The sequence below is a fragment of the Rhincodon typus genome, chromosome 12, assembly GCF_021869965.1.
Source record: "Rhincodon typus isolate 14 chromosome 12, sRhiTyp1.1, whole genome shotgun sequence".
NCBI lineage: Eukaryota > Metazoa > Chordata > Chondrichthyes > Orectolobiformes > Rhincodontidae > Rhincodon > Rhincodon typus.
In genome coordinates, this window is record NC_063343.1 from 62,750,214 (window position 1) to 62,767,661 (window position 17,448).

Sequence of the window (17,448 nt, forward strand, 5' to 3'; positions counted from 1 at the left end):
ATTTAGCACGGCCAATCCACCTAATCTGCACATTCCTGGGCACTGTGTGCAATTTAGCACGGCCAATCCACCTAACCTGCGATCTTTGTGACTACAGGAGGAAACCCACACAGACACAGGAAGAATGTGCCAACTCCAGACAGTCGCTCAAGGGTGGAATCAAACCCAGGTCCCAAGCGTTGTGAGGCAGCAGTGCTAACCACTGAGCCACTGTGCCACCCCTATGCGTAAGCATAATCCATGTTGAAGGCAAAAGCTGCCCTGACTTCAGTTGGAACAAACTCCTCATGCTATGTGGAGCTAACTGCCACAAGACTCATGGTATCGACTTACAAAATATGAATTGGGAGGATGAGGAGGGAGTTAAATTTAGCACAAAATATGCCCGAGTTCCCAAAGCGTATATCTAACATGGGGCGGCTCCCTTCTGTAATGCACTTAATTTATTCCCTGCACCGATAAAATATGATACTCTCTAAACAGTGTGCAGACACACAGCTGCTAGGTGCAGTCTGGCTAAGACTGTGAGTGGCCAGAGACACTCAGGAACACAACAGTGAGTAAAATGAGTATGTTCGGCAGTGGGGGGTTGGGATTGTGGGGGTAAGGTTTAAGTCTTTGCATACCTCGGCAGAATTGAATGTATAATTCATCTCTCTGCATCCCTCGAATGCCAAACAGAGATGAAACTTTATTTATTGCATCAATAGCAAGCAGCATCTGGTCCCCCAGTTGTCCCTCTCTATCTCTATAACCTCCTCCATCCCCGCAGTCCTCTGAGATCTCTGTGTTTCTCCAACTCTGCCTATTTACACATGATCCACTTCTTCCCTCTAATATTGACGGCAGTGCACCCGAGCCCTAATCTCCGAAAATCGCTCCTTAAATATTTTCACGTCCAACTCACGAGAACAACACTTCCGGAGTACTGCCTTTCTGCCAGTGCAGCGCTAGCTCAGTATACCCGCTGACATTGCTGCACTCCCTCAGTACTACCCCTCTGACAGAGCGCCACTCCCTCACCTTCAACAATGCAGCACTCCTGCAGTAATGTAGCCATTGGCCCGGAGGACCATCGGGCTGCTCGCTCACTAGAATCGTGCAATCCCTACAAATACACCATTTAGCCCATCACGTCTGCACCAACCCTCTGAAGAGCATCCCAACAAGACCCACCTCCCCACACTATCCATGTAAGCCAACATTTCCCACGGCTCAGCACCTAGCCTACACATCCCTGGACACTGCAGGCAATTTAGCATGGCCAATCCACCAAACCTGCTCATTTCATTACAGAGAGATGACTGGTGGTGGTTTAACCTGAGGGTAATTTCCTAATGGTATTAATGCTGGATTACTAATCGAGGGACCTAGGTTCAAATCCCACCACAGCAGAAGATAGACTTTGAATTCAAATTTTCAAAAAAAAAATCAGGAATCAAGAGTCTAATGATGACCACGAAATGGTTCACTCTTGTCCTTTGGAAAGAAATTGCTGCCAATGTTTACAAGAGTTTAAATGAGCCAGAGAGGCAATACGTTGACACTACACCATGTTTGCAAGGTACTCTGCCAAGACAGAATGATTCCCATGTTTCTGAGGGAAGCGAGTGTTGTGGTAACAGTAGGTCCAACCACAGTCTTCAATCCTTAGATATGGGAGTTGTGCCAGAATGCACAATTACAAATGTTACAATATTGTTGAAAAAATCGTAGGGAAGGATAAATCTGATAACTAGAGTCCAATTAGGCTGAATAAAATGGTGAGAAAACTAGTAGAGCTGATGCCAAGGACAAAATTAATTCTCACTTGGAGAAAGGTGTGTTAATAAGTGACAGTCAGTGCTGACTTGTGAAAGGCAAATCATATCTTTGATGAAGTAACAGAGAGGATTGAGGAAAGCAGCTACGACATGTGGATTTTCAATAGGCCCTCGATCAAATAGGCACTTTTGGTAAAATATCCAACTGCGAGAGATCCTCATGGCCACAGGTCAGCCATGATCTCACTAAATTTGATTTGATTTGAGTGATTTATGGTCACTTGCATTTTACAGTGAATATTACAGTAAAACACACAGTGAAAAGCTTCAACACAATGCGGAGTCATTTGGAATAGTTTAAGGATAAAAAGAGTAAAAAGATATGGCTGAAAGAGAGTCTGTCTTCGTTCCACCACCTCTGCCATGAGTCCTGAGCCGGTTCACCAGCGACACCAGCGCTGCCACCCGTCCTCCCCTGCCTCGCTGCTGCCAGTGCCAGACAAACCAATGTAGGAGTTGTCACTCTTTAGGCACCTTCTGTTTGCCGATGGACACAGACCACTGCCACCGAGTCCCATCCTGAGCCCACGACCAGGGGACCCCAGCTCCACTGCCGCCTCGCTGAAACATAGAAACACAGAAAATATATGCAGGAGTAGGCCATTAGGCCCTTCAAGCCTGCGCCATCATTCAGTACGATCGTGGCTGATCATACAGTTTCAGTATCCCACTCCCGCTTTCTCTCCGTGCCCATGTCGCTAGGAGTCTCCGCTCCGGGCATGCCACGTTGTCGCTGTTGGAGCCGCTGCCTCACCAACGCTGGGTGTTCACGCTCTGGGCCTACTGCAGCCAGGTTCCACAGTCAGGCCGGGCCCTGACGCCACGCCGTGGGTCCTCCTCTGGCGGCCCTCCTCCGAGATGTCGCCCTGCCAGCGCCCACCATGTTGAAGAATCCGGCGCCACACCCAAACCCGCTGGGCGCAGCCACGTCTGCCATCGCCACGTCCGACCACCAGGAGTCTGCCTCCACTCCGAGCACAGCCCGCTCTCGCTGCTGCGCTGCTACTGCCAAACTAACCCACCATAGGAAAGAAAAGCAAAAGGAAAAAAAAAAGAAAAAGAGCAGAAGTGAAAAGAGAGAAAAAAAAGAGAAAGAAAAGCAGATGGGAGCGGATGAGCCCTCGGCAAGAGCTCGCACACAGAACTGCTATTCTACCGCCATCTTGGAACATGGTGGAACAGGCTCAAGGGGCTGAATAGTCGAATCCTGTTCCTTCATAAGACTTACTCTGAAAATAGGAAACGGGTATTAAAGGAATGGTAGTAACTTATCTGAGAGATTGGCTAAAAGATTTGAGGCAGCCAATAATAGTGTTGTATACAGTGGGAATATGCTAGGGTCAGTACAGGCACCAACACTTGTTATTTTGGAAATGACTTGGTCTTGGTTATAGCAAGTACAATGCTGAAGTTTGTGGATTAAAAAAACATGGCAGCATCACAAGTAGTGAGGAGGATAATAGCAGATTTTAAAGCAGCCTTCAGGAGTATGTAGAAATACTGTTACAACATGTGCACCCATCACAGATGCAATTCAATGTTGATAAATTATGATGCTTCCAGCAAATGCGAGTACCAGATAAGTCCAATTTCAAAGTGAAACCAGGCTGAATAGAACATAAATATTATCTTTGCGATTTGGTTGCCATGGATAGTTGATCATTGAACATATTCACGCATGACTGTTAATGTGGTTTTAATTAAAATAAAGTTTATTAAAAAAAGAAAAAAAATAAACCAAAGAGACAATTTGGAAAGATTAATTTAGAAACAGCAAAAAGAAGGAATGAACACTTTAACCCTTACTCTAACCTTAATTCAACCTCAGTCAAGTATCACTCCCATCTCCACTAACACGAAGAAAGAATGTGATTGAAAGGTTCAAGTTTTGAGGTGCGTTCTACAACAGAGGAACCTCAGAATGCCTGCCCACAAATTTTTGAAGGTGACACATGAGAAGATAGGGTGGTTGAGGAAATGTGTGGGATACCTGGATAAAGTACAAAAACTAGACAACAAAAGTGTTGGAAATCACAGCGGATCAGTCAGCATCCATGGATCTCCACAGATGCTGCCTGACCTGCTTTGGTTTCCAGCATTTTTTGTTTTCGATACAGATTCCAGCAGCTGCAGTAATTTGTTCCTATAAAAACTAGGCAGTCACGCAAAAGATTTCCCAGCCTCTGTGTAGTTCTCAATCAGAGCATTATGTTCAATTCCGAGCAACAGACCTTAGGAAGAATGTTCAGTTCAGACTGTGGAGTGGGCACAGAGGAGGTTTATCAGGATGTTACCAGGGATGGGGGATTTCAATTATGTGGAGCAATTGTGGAAACTGGGTTAGTTCTCCTTAGAGCAGAGCGGGATAAGGGAAAACCTAATGGAGTTGTTCAAAATACTGAAGGGTTTTGATGGATCACTTAGGAGAAAGTATCACCTCTGGCATACCAGAGATTATCGGTTTAAAATCACTGGCAAAAGAACCAGAGGGAAAATGAGAATGCTCTTTACACTGAGGGTGGTTCTAACCTTTGTGCAATTTACCTGAACAGGTAGTGGAACTGGATTCCACAAGAGCATTCAAAAGATAATCAGACAGATACCTGAAGAGAACAAAGTTTCACGATTTTGGGAATAAGGGCTGGTATGTGGGACCCACTTCAGGCCCTTGGCCTACTCTATTGTCAGTCATAACAGCTCAATTCAACAGTAAGCAGCAATGAACCAGGTGGTTCATTAAATTATTTAGCTTAAGTCACATGATTCCTAGGAGAGGAAGTGTGTCTTCAACTTGCTGTTCCAAATTACTTTCTGACTATTTCCTAAATAAGCAAAAAGACCCGACCTTCAAATCATGGAATATACCATTCCATTCAAATATTACCATAAATTGGTATTTGTAACTTGGATGGTTCATTCAAAGAACGGGCAGGTGGGCCAAATGGTCACATTGTATGCAGTAAGAATCGAATATTTTACAATGGTCAGGACGTTGGATGACTGTTGTGCCCCGGCCCGCCTGCATGTGAGGGTTACTTTAATGTTCTTTCTCAGAATAAATACCTCTTATTTTCGAAAACAACGCCCTAATAACAGGGTGCATTTGGCGCCAAATGAATTATTGATGCTTGTTCGATGGGCGTTGTGACCTGTGTGTTTTTCGTAATTCCTTTCTTTGTTTTCACATGCTAGGATTTTGGAAAGTAAATTCTGCTGTAATAGCTGTTAAATGAAATCGCCTGATACGCAGTAAATACTGGGAAAAATCAGTTTTTAAGGGATAGTTTGGCTAAAGAGCAGGCAGGTGCATGACAGTCCAAATGGCCACATTCTGAGCAGTCAGACTTGATTACTGTACGATGCTAGAATCTGTTCTATTACAGCACTCGGTAACTCTGGGGGCACTGAGACAGCTAACCTATGCCATGGTGATTATTGCGATTTTCAAGAGGGAATACCTTTTGAAATAGCAAAGCGATTGGGGGTATATAAGCAAAATAAATGTAAAAAATACTGCTAGAAATCTGAAATAAAAACAGAAAGTGCTGGAGAAATTCAGCAGGTCTGTCAGCATCTGTGGAGAGGGAAACAGAGTTCATGTTTTAATCTATTATGACTCTTCTACAGAAAAGACATTCAGGTACATATTATAGTGTCTGACTGAGGTTTTGTTGGAGTTCCAGGGGAGTATGTTGAGTACGTAAGCCCCACTGCCTTCCCACCCATCCCTGAGCCATATCCCATAAAACTGCAGCAAGATAAGGCACCCATAGGCTGACACTACCTCATCTCCCACCCCTTAACCTTATTGATGCCTTCAACTGCTCAATTAAGGGGCTGTTAAAGACTTCATTCAGTTTCCGCTGCCATGAAGTAGAAGGTGAGTGAGAGCGAGTGCCCACCTTTTCATCAATTCTGTTGAAAGTGAAGAGTAGGAACTTGGAAGTTAACTCCCTTTGGGATGCTCTGTGCCCATTGGAGGCACTTCCCAAAAATGGTAAACCGTGTTCTTGTGTATCTCACCGAGCCTCCCCCTGCCTCGGTTGCCTGATCCCTCCCCGACGTACAGTCCTGGCTTAGTCCAATCTCTATGTTGTCTTCTTCATGGGGCAAGAATGTAAAATCCAGCCTGTTGCAACAGATCACCTTTAGTAAACTCCAGTAAATAGCCATTGATGCCATCAGTCTCCCTGGCAACTGTCTGAAGTTGAGCCAGTGTTAGATTTGACCCTGAGCTGGGTTTCCGACTGTCACTAAGGATGCCTGTTTCCACCTTTGTAACATCACCTGACTAGGTGCCAGCCTACTCTCATCTGCTGTTGAAACCCTCACCTATTCCTTGGTTACCTCTAGACCTGACGATTCCATTGCATTCTTGGCTAGGCTCCTACTTTCATCAATGTAAGTTTATTTAAAACTCTGCTTCCTGGGTCCTTCCACCAATTCAATTTCACCTACTGCTTGTGGGTTCAATGGCCAGCATTGGCTCCAAGTTAAACAATGCCTGCTTTCACATCTCCTTCATGGCCTTGATACTCCTCCCTATCTCTGTAACCTTCTCCAGCCTCACAGACCTTCAATTCTGGCCTCTTGCATATCCCCAAATTGTATTTGCTGCACCGTGGTTGTCTGTACCTTTGGTGGCTAATATCTCAAGGCTTGGATTTGACTCCCTGAACCTTTTCAGACCTCCTTCCTTTGAGGTGCTCCTTGCAAGCTGCCCTGCTGTTTTTTTTATGTACTCTTGTGAAGCCCCCCAGATGTTTCGCTGCATTAAAGGAGCTATACAGATGCAAGCTTTTGTTACAAGGAAGAGAAGGAGGGGAAAAACTCTCTGTTGTTTCTAAAATATGCCTCCAATTCAAAGAAAGAAGGAAATGGAAACAATCAAAAATTCAATTCCCCAGATGTCACCAGACCTTCTCAGCATTTCCAGCACTGTTTTGGCTTCAGATTTTGAAAAATTATTCTTTTCTGGTGTGTTGGCATCACTGGCAAGGCCAACTCTAATTTGCCATCTCTAATTGCCCTTAAACTGAGTGGCTTGCAAGGGCATATTGCTGTGTGCCTGAAATTACATGTAGGGCAAAGTGGGTAAGGATGGCAAATTTCCTTCCCTAAAGAATCATTAGTGAACCAAGTGGAATTATTACAACAATCAGTTTCAGCATCCTTAGTATTTTTGCTTTAGGAAATAAAGTAAATCAGATGGGTGTGACTGAATTGCAGGTGGGAAGGTCAGCTCACTACTAGTGACTGGTATGGTGGCTCAGCGGTTAGGACTGCTACCTCACAGTGTGAGGGGTCTGGGTTTGATTCCAGCCTCGGGTGACTGTGTGGAGTTTGCACGTTCTCCTGTTGTCTGTGCAGGTTTCTCTCACAGTCCAAAGACGTGTAGGTTAGGTGGATTAGCCATGGGAAATGCAGGGTTACACGGATTGGGTGGGATGCTCTTGGAAAGATTGGTGTGAACCTGATGGGCCGAATGGTCAGATTCCACACTCTAGAGATTATGTGACTGCAACTTTGTTTGGCTTAAAGTAATCACAAAAGGGACTGGAAAATATCAAAGGTTTAATAAAAATACCTCCAACTTGGAAGTGATTATTTTGACAACATAAGAAGGGATTAAGCTGAGGCCGAAGACAATAGCAGGATGACACAGTAACAGAGCAATGGAAAACATTCAGGGAGGAGATAGTTCATGTGCAAACCTGGCATTGTCCTTTGTAATGAAAAAGCAGAGTGAATGCACTCTGTGTAGGGAAATAAAAATAAAAAAAATCATCAAATATCAAGAACAAGATTGAGTTAATAACCCAGGAAGAATATGAGAAAAATGCATGAGAAAATGGCAAAAGTGAAGTGGGAGGCAAAGAGAGGATCCAAGAAAAGATTAACATCCAACATTAAGTGGAAAACCTGAAATATTTTATGAACCCACAAAGTATAAATTATTATCCAAGAAAAGTTGAGCCTATTAAGGACCCAAGGGAAAACGTTGGTGCAGAGGCAGCAAATCTGTTGAGATAATTAATTAATACTTTATGTCTGTCTTCACAAAGAAAAGCATTGATTGGGTTGGAAGGGGCACTGGAAGTTGTTGACAGAGTTGTATGGTACAATTTCTCGAATCCAGCATCCTTGCAACCAAAGTTGTGCTGGATGTCAGAACTTGCTGGTTACCAGAAAGAAAATCAGAATGCATTAATTCAGATTGGAATGGCTTAACTCCGTGAGTAGAGTATGCAGGAATATCAACTGATGTAATTGCAAAGCATCATAGTTTATTGGCCAGTTTCCTGCTGCTATTAATTCAATTCTCACACGTTGAATTTAATATCTCTTTAAACCTCCCTCCTTCCCCTATACTTGTTTAAAATAAGAAAAGGTCAATAAAAAAGGTGTCCAGTTTTCAGACAATACCAGTTTCTTGGGTCGCTGGATTTGGTAAAGTGTACCTATTGATTGAGATGATGTATTGAAAAGATTTAACGTTAGAAAGCTGATAAATTACCTGGCCCAGGTGGAATGCATTCTATATTTTGAAAGCTGTTGACCACAAATATTTCAATGTTTGTTAGGTAGAGCAGTAGAGCCAGGGAATTAAAGGATTGCAGATTTTATACCATTATTCTCACTCTGGTACCTTGTATTGAGTTCTCAAATTCCATCATATCACAGCTGTTGCATGTGTGTTTCAGAGGAACAGGTGACTTTGAACTAATGTTCCTTAATCTCTCGCCTCATGTTTAATTCTAAAATGAACTAACAGATAATGATTGTTTGCTTTGCTTCAGCTACTGTGATTACCTGGATGGTAGCAGGTTATCTGGATGGATCTTGTTTTTTTTCTCTCACTTTAATTCCTATGCTCCGACATCACTCGGCACTGGAAGTGACTTTTTTACTTCATCGTTTATGCAACTACAACAAGAACTTGCTTTACATATCATCTTGATGAGAATAAATTGTCTCAAAGTCATGTTACAAAGCAATATAAAACTGAGAATTGACTCTAAGCCAATGAAGGAGTTATTGGAACAAGTAGTTAAAAGCCTGAATAATGAGTTGGGTTTCAGAGATCATCTTAAAGGAGCCATGATGTGGAGGCGCTGGTGCTGCACTGGGGTTGGACAAGGTCAAACATCACACGACACCAGGTTATAGTCCAACAGGTTTATTTGAAAACGCAAACTTTCAGAGCTCATCCCCTTCCTCAGCATTTAAATCTGTTAGACTATAACTTGGTTTCATGTGATTTTTGATCTTAAAGGAGGAGAGAGAGAGATAGACAAAGAGATCTAAGGATAGAATTGCCGAGACTGGTTGGACACAAACCAGTGGGTGCCATCACATATCTGCCTCTATCTGCCCTGCCCTCACACTCCTGCTATAGGTCACCTGATGGATCACCCACACAACCTACCACTGTCAAGTAGCCAATCAGAAAGAGAGTGGAAACACAAACAGAAATTGCTGGAAAAGCTCAGCAGGTCTGGCAGCGTCGGTGGAGAGAAATCAGATTTAACGTTGCAGGTCGAGCGACCCTTCCTCAGAACTCTACAGCATCCATAGATCCCTCGATATTAATTCAGAAAGTGAGTGGATTCTTCATTGCTCTGATTGGATGATTTTGGCTGAAAGTCAAAAGCCTTTGCCCCACCAACTATCTCAAATGCCTTTGCTATCAATCTCAAAATCATTCAAGGAAATTTTATTTAAATACAAATTGTTATTGATCCTAAGATTGTTCTCCTACGTCTTGATTGCAGCAGTGACCTGGAGATTATTTATTAATTCCTGGAGACTCCAGCAGAATCCAAAGGATTTCCAACTGAATTAAGAACCTCTGTGGCCGAAAGCACAAGCACGTTTAAAAAGTTAAAATAAAGGATTTTCAAAAGGGCATAAGTGAAGGAGCACAGAGATCCCCAGCGTTGTAGGATTGGAAAGGGTTATAAAGATAATCATAGAGTTTGAACAACATGTAAAAAGGCCCTTCGATCCAACCTATCTGTACTGTTCATTAAGCGTATATCCATTCTAATCCTATTTTCCAGCACTTAGCTCTGTATGCTGCGACATTTCAAGTGCTCATCTAAATATTTCATAGTGTGGTTATTGGCTTGCTTACTGAGTTGTCTGGTTATTGTACAGACGTTTCGTCACCATGCTAGGTAACATCATCAGTGCGGCCTCCCGTGTAGAGATGTTGTTCTACTCTGTTTAGTATTTTATATGATCCGGTCTGTTACGTTGGGTTGTATCATTTCCGGTTCTGTTCTGCATGGGTTTGTATGTGGGGTCTAATCCCACATGCTTGTTGATTACATTATGTGTGAAAGCCTCTCGGAAATCCTGTGTGTGTCAGTGGTTGACTTGATCTAAGATGGTCTCATTGTCCCAGTTAAATTGCTAGCCTTCATTGTCTGACTGCACTGAGATAAGGGAAAGTTTGCTGTGTCGTTTTGCTGCTAGCTGGTGTTTATGTATCCGGATGGCTAGTTTCCGTCCAGTTTGGCCGATGTAATGTTTGTTGCGGTCATTGCAAGTTATTTTGTAAACTACGTTGGTCCTCCATGTCATGGGTATGGGGTCTTTGGTCCTTGTGAGTGTTCGTCATAGTGTAGCTGTGGGTTTGTGTGCTACCATGATTCCTAGTGGTCGCAGGAATCTCATTGTCAGTTCTGATATGTTCCTGATATAAGGTTGTGTCATCCACAGGTGCCTAGAGATAGACAATGCCGGGAGGTCATAGTGTGCCCCAACACACTGGCCACACTACCCTATATCAAGAACATGTCAGAACTGATGAGTCTCCTACGACCACTAGGATTCATGGTAGCACACAAGCCCACAACCACGCTACGATAAACACTCACAAGGACCAAAGACCCTATACCCATGCCATGCAGGGACCAACGTGGTTTACAACATGACTGCAACAAACATTACATCGGCCAGACTGGAAGGAATCTAGCCATCAAGGTACACAAACACCAGCTAGCAGCAAAACGACACGACAAACTTTCCCTCATCTCAGTGCAATTGGACAATGAAGGCCAACAACTTAACTGGGACAATGTGACCATCCTAGCTCAAGCCAACCACTGACACACACAGGAATTCCTAGAGGCCTAGTTTTCGACCCATAATGCAATCAACAAACATATGGGATTAGACCCTGTATGCAAACCCATTCAGAACAGAACCGGAAATGATACAACCCAACTTAACAGACTGGATCATATAAATTCCAAGTGGAGTAGAACAACATCTCTACATTGGAGGCCGCACTGAAGATGTTACCTAGAACGGTGACAAAACATCTGTAGGATAACCAGCCAGCTCGGCGAGCAAGCCAACAACCTCACCCTCAATCCAAGCTACAAATCTTTGCAAGAACTTTAAATTTCATAATGTCTTGACAGGTCCTTGATAGATCATAGAGCCCCTACAGTGTTGCCATTTGGCCAATCGAGTCTACACTGACCCTCCAAAGAGCATCCACCTGTACCCACCCTATTCCTGTAACCTGAGTGTGGGAGGAAACCGGAGCACCCGGAGGAAACCCACACAGACACGGGGAGAATGTGCAAACTCTACACAGACAGTTGCCTAAGATTGGGATCGAACTCGGGTCACTGGCGGTTAAACCGAGGGGTGGGGTGGGATAGGGAGGGGTGAGGCCATGGAGTTATTTGAAAACAATGATGAGAGTTTTAAGAGCTTGACATTACTATAGTGGGAGTTAGTATGGGTCAGAGAGCATGGTGGGGGTAGCTGGTGTGGTGACGGTGGGAGCAGGTCAGAGTGTGGGCATCACAGTCTTACCTGAGATTAAGTTTCCAAATGGTGGGTAAGAGAGAGGCCTACCAGGAGTGCATTGGAATGGCTGAGTCTGGAGCTAATAAAAGCAGGGACAAGAGGTTCAGCAGCAGGTGAGGAAGCAATGACACAAAAATGGGGCAATAATTGGGTCCTGGTGAAGAAAGGAGTCTCATCATTGCACAGAATCCGAGAGTTGAAAATAGCCTGGGGTAGCCTGTGACAGTGGTTCAGGAGAAGGAATGGATTGATTTTCTCCAGCTCTTAGGATGATTTTGGGGATGAAAAGACTCCAAAATGACAGTGAGCGAAAAATAATGTATAATACAGTTGTAGACTTGAATGATTGAGGAGACTGATTGATGTAAAATGACGTGCAGATCCAACTTATAATATGCACATGGGATTTAATAAAAGTTGTGTAGTATCTCTATTAATTAAGTTGTGAGGGATAACTGTGCATTAGAGAGTGTTTCCCGTGTCTCTGAGTCAGAAGTCAAATTCCACTCCAAACACATGAGCGCACAATCCAGGCTGAGGCTGCCTTTGCTGGTATTGAGGGAGTGCTGCATTGTCAACAGCCGTGTCTTTCAGATAAGGTATTAAACTGGGCCCCATCTGACCTCTTGGTTTGGAGGCCGGGGAAAAGGGTGCGGGGTTTTGTGAAATATCCCATTGCCCCACGACTGCAAAGAGGATTCTCCCATTGTGTTCACATTAACCCCGCACACCACCACAACGGGTAATTATATCACAGCTACCCGTGAGAAGCTGCCAGTGTACAGAATACCTGTTGTGTTTCCCTCCCACCCTCACTTCTTTACAAACAGTGACTGCACTTCAACAAGAAAAAACACTTCACTGGCCGTAAAGCACTTTGCGACGTCCAGAAAGGCACTTTATAAACGCACATTTTCTCTCTTTGTTTCCCTTCTTCTGTAGAGGTGCGTGAGCCCTTGTACCTCATCGGTGCCAGATGCCCCCTCAAACAGCAGCCTGCGCTGCTATGAGAATGGCAGATGGTAGATGTGGTGTGTATCGGGTTAGCAACTCTGGTCGGGCATGTTTCCTGGAGGTTTCATCCAATGCCCTTCTGCCTCCGACCATCCCACCCCATCTCTGATTTCTCTTCCAGCTGGTAAATCAAAAGCCATCTAAAGAAAACACACAGCTCTTCTTTCTCTTGCAAAGCCCCCCTGAGTTTTCTTGCCAGTTTGCTGGAAGCAGTGCCCAGGAGCTTAATCCTGAATTCCCAGAGACTCTAGGACAATCCTGGAGAACTGGCAGCTCGAGATATGTGTCCCAGCTGGTACAGATATCCGCTGCTTGAAAATTAGCTTCTTTCAAACATAAATTAGCCAAGTGATTTGGTTAGTTTGAGAGCTCTGATATTCTTAGGCCACCCCATGTGGGTGCAATTACTCCTGGGGTGTGCGTGTGTGATCTTCATCTGCTTACATTTGAGACCAATTTCCAGAAGCTTCCGCTGCAGCCTGTGTAGAAGATGTGTAGGTTCAGATTAATGGAACAATGAACAGCTGGCTGGAAGTTTGTGGTTCTGAGATGCTACTCTGTTCCCTTTAAGGCCCGACGATAACGGCACAGAGACCAGAAACAATTCTCCACTGCTTCAGACAAAACTAGTGAGAAAGGAGTGGCGATCCTAACCCTAATCCTAACCCTAACCTATTGCACTGTCCCTGGACTGGGAAGGACAGAAGTTATGCTTCAGGGGCACAAGGGTGGCACAGTGGCTCAGTGGTTAGCACTGCTGCCTCATAGGGCCAGGGGTCTGGGTTCGACTCCAACCTCGGGTGACTGTCTGTGTGGAGTTTGCACATTCTCTCCGTGTCTGCGTGGGTTTCCTCTGGGTACTCCGGTTTCCTCCCACAGTCCAAAGGTGTGCAGGTTGGGTGGATTGGCCGTGCTAAATTGCCCATAGTGTCCAGGGATGTGTAGATTAGGTGCATTAGCACCAGGAAATTCAGGGTTACAAGGATAGGGAAGTTGGATGGATCTGGGTCAGATTCTCTTTGAAGGGTCAGTGTGGACTTGTTGGGGCTGAATGGCCTGTTCCCACACTGTAGGGATTCTATGGGTAGCCCACCTGGAGTGTGAGTGGGAGCCTCTCGGAATAACAATGACACTCACTCACATCAAGAATCCAAGTGCGGAGTCTTTCAGTGTTGGGGAAGCTGTTGTGTTGGTCATGGCCAACCTGAAGTCACTTACCATCTGCCATAGGTACAGCGGAGGAACCTACCCTCCGTAAGCCCTCAACTCGTGTGATGGGATTGAATGCAAATCTGTTTCTGAAAAATATGCATTTATATAGCACCATGGCCCATGTGGGGTGCCAACTGAATGAGTGGACTAAACCATGACAGATGGAATTTAAATTAAGGAAATGTGAGGGTATTCACTTTGGACCCAAGAAAGAACAGAAATCTGTATTACCTTAGTGATGAAGGGGTCGGAGCTGCAGAAGGGCAGCGAATTCTGGGTGTCCATTTGTGTGAACCACTTAAAATGTGCATAGAGGTACACAAATTGGTCATAGCGGCAAATGGAATGTTGGGCTTTTCCTCAAAGGGGGTCTGGAATAAAAGAAATGCATTGGATTTTAAAAGGAAACAGCCACAGAGACAATAGATGCACTGGTAGTAATCTTCCAAGATTCTGGAAGAGTCCCAGAGAATTGGAAAACTATCCTTATTCAAAAAGCAGGCAAATGTAATCAAGTTAATTTAATATTGTTATAGAATAGAATAGAAATTTATTGTCACATGTACTTTTACAAGAAAAATACAGTGAAAAGTTTTATAAGTCGCCCCACCATGGTGCCTACATCAACGACAGAAGTCAGAAATAATAATAATAATAAAAAAGGAAAATCAAGACATAGTTCATCACAGTTCACTGATCGGCTCCTGGGCTCAGAGAAAGCTGATTAAGGAATACCTTGAAGACGCAGCCAGGATGAGAACACCATGCCGAGCTGCTGGAATACTGGGCCGGAAGCCTCTGCTGAAGAAGACCACCTTGCTGGGCAGAGATCACCATTCCTGGATGAAACCGGCTGCCAGGGCCCTGGAATACCTGGATACCAAAAACAAGGAATACCTCCACTCAGGGCCGAGACCTCCACACGGGGACAAGGCCACCACACCACAGAGTAAGGGGTCACTCAGCTAGGACAGAGATGTGAAGGAATTTCTTCTCTCAGAGGGTAGTGAATCTGGAATTGTTTACCACAAAGGGCTGTAGAAGCTGGGTCATTGAGTATAGTCAAGGCTGAGACAGACAAAATTAATCAGTAAGGGGATCAAGAGTTGTGGGGAAAAGGTAGAAAAATAGAGTTGAGGATCATCAAATGAAGCACGATCTCAACGAATGGTGGAGAACACAACGATGGGCTGAACAGTCTACTTCTGCTCTACACCTTATGATGTTACAGTCTTATGAAAATGTGGAATTTGGAAACAGATCAGCCATGATCTTCTAGCAGGGCTGATTTGAGGGCCAAATAGTCTATTTGTGCTTTGAGTTTGTATGCAGGCATGTAAAAATGAGGAAGAGACTCTTCAATTGTACAGATTGGTCCACCCCCACCCAGAGTATCCGTGTTTGTAAGTGTGTAATGCACTATTGGGAGGATAGGAAGGAGAGACAGTGGTGAAGTCGTAATGACACTGGACTAGCATTGACAGTCCCAGGCTGATGATCTGAGGGCATGGGTTCAAATGTAACAGAATGAAATTTGAAATTTGGACTGACAAAAGCTAGTCTAATGGTGATCACATAACTATTGCATTTGTCATCAATACCCATCAAGTATATCCTTCAGAGATGGAAATCGGCCTCCCTTACCTAGTCTGGCCTACACGTGATGTCAGACCATCAAATTGTGGCTGGTCCTTAACCATCCCTCTGAGCTAGCCTAATAAACCACTCAATTCATGCTTGGTTAGGGATGGGCAATAAATGTTGACTTGTGAGTGGTACCACATCCTGTGAATGAGCAAACTCTATATACAGCTTTGTGGGCCTGTAGCATTGTCTCACCACAACGTCTTTAGACTCTTACTGATTCAAATTCTGAGGAAAGGATGTATAGACTAGACTTGTACTCCCTTCAGTTCGAAAGATTAAAGGGTGTCCTCATCAAATTGTTCAGGACAAGAAGAGAGGTTTACAGGATAGATGTGGAGAACCACTTCCTCTTGGAGGGAGCTCAGAACAAGGGAAACAAATGGCTGTGGAAATTGGAAACACTCTTCCCTCAAAGGTGTTGAGTCCTGCTCTCAGTTGAAAAATACAAAACTGGGATTTATTGGTTGAATTTTCCTTGGACTGATTGTTACTTGTTGAATAATCAAAGTCAAGGAAACAGATAATTTTCTGGAGAAGGGAACTGTATCAATGGAAGAAGTCAGGTGAACAGTCTCCACTTGCAGGAAGATCAGCAACCAGACGATACAGATTTAAGCTCATTGGCAAAGCAGATGATGAGGAAGCTAATATTTGTTATGTTATGACTTGTTGTGAACTGGAATGCATTGCCTTAAATGGTGGAGGGGGCAGATTCGAAAGGAACATTTGAAAGGGAACTGGATAAGCAATTGAAGGGAGTGGCGCTAATTTTTTAGCTCCATTTAAGAGCCAACACAGGCATTTTGGGCAGAATGGCCTCCTTTCAGACTGTAACATTCCATAATTCTATAAAACTAGCACCACACCGATGGAGAGCCCTGCTGGACATTGTCAAGCCAAAGGTGGTTACTCTTAGACTGTTGGGTTGATGAATGTCTGGAGCAGATTGTGAAGAATTCTAACCTCCCAAATAGACAATTTACATCGTGATTGTAACAAGGTCAGCCAGGTGGACCTCAGAGCATATGAGTTCCCTGATTGGGGCTGTTAACCTGGTCCGATCAGGGAGCCCGGGCTGGCAGATATAAACAGGAGTATCAGAGGTGCTGTTCACCCTGAGAGCTGGCTCTGAGGGAGCTGGATCAGTTTCAAGGACTTTCCACGTGAAAGTAAAGGTGACTTGGTGATGGGATACCAGCCTCTGTAGAGTTATTTCATTATCCTTAACATGTTCCATCAAATTCTGAATTAGCTGCAGAGATGCAACTGGATTTCAGACCCTGCCAAAGAAGGTTCATCTGTTTGTGGTCTTTGAGTCGGGTCCTTTTGGAGCCAGTGCAACAACAAGGAGACTCTGTTCGTCTGTATGTAGTCCCTCGTAGCAGTTCCCATGCGAAATATGTCAGTAGATGAGAGGGGAAAGTGCTCAGGGAAACAGTACTGTTGGGGAAGGGGTGTTTGTACTGAGAACAATCTGCCAGTGACAGGGTGCTGTACTGATGGAGAACTGTACTGTTGGGAAGGCAGTACTCAGAAAGCAATACAATGTTGGTGGGGGGCAATGCTGAGGCACATCTGTATTGTCAGAGGCACATAACTGAGGGAGATTTGCTCTGTAGGAGGGACAGTACTGAGGGAGCACTGCACTGTAGGATGGTCAGTAACAAGGGAGCACAGCACTGTAGGATGGTCAGTACTGAGGGAGCACTACACTGTAGGAGGGATATTACTGAGGGAGCACTGCAGTGTAGGAGGGACAGTACCGAGGGAGCACTGCAGTGCAGGAGGGACAGTACTAAGAGAGCTCTGCACTGTCAGACGGTCAGTACTGAGGGAGTACTGCACTCAAGGAGGGATACTACTGTTGGAGGGGCAGTACTGAGGGAGCACTGCACTGTAGGAGGGGCAGTACTGAGGGAGC

General features: G+C 44.5%; 1 protein-coding gene across 1 annotated transcript in view; it reads left to right on the forward strand.

Annotated features, from left to right (window-relative positions):
• The first annotated feature begins 14,633 nt into the window (after positions 1-14,633).
• LOC109927679 (fms related receptor tyrosine kinase 4) overlaps positions 14,634-17,448 on the forward strand; it is a 183,642-nt gene continuing 180,827 nt past the window's right edge. Inside the window, exon 1 of the mRNA XM_048603482.1 lies at positions 14,634-14,829. Coding sequence (XP_048459439.1) covers positions 14,634-14,829 — 196 coding nt within the window. The remainder of the gene's footprint in view (positions 14,830-17,448) is intronic.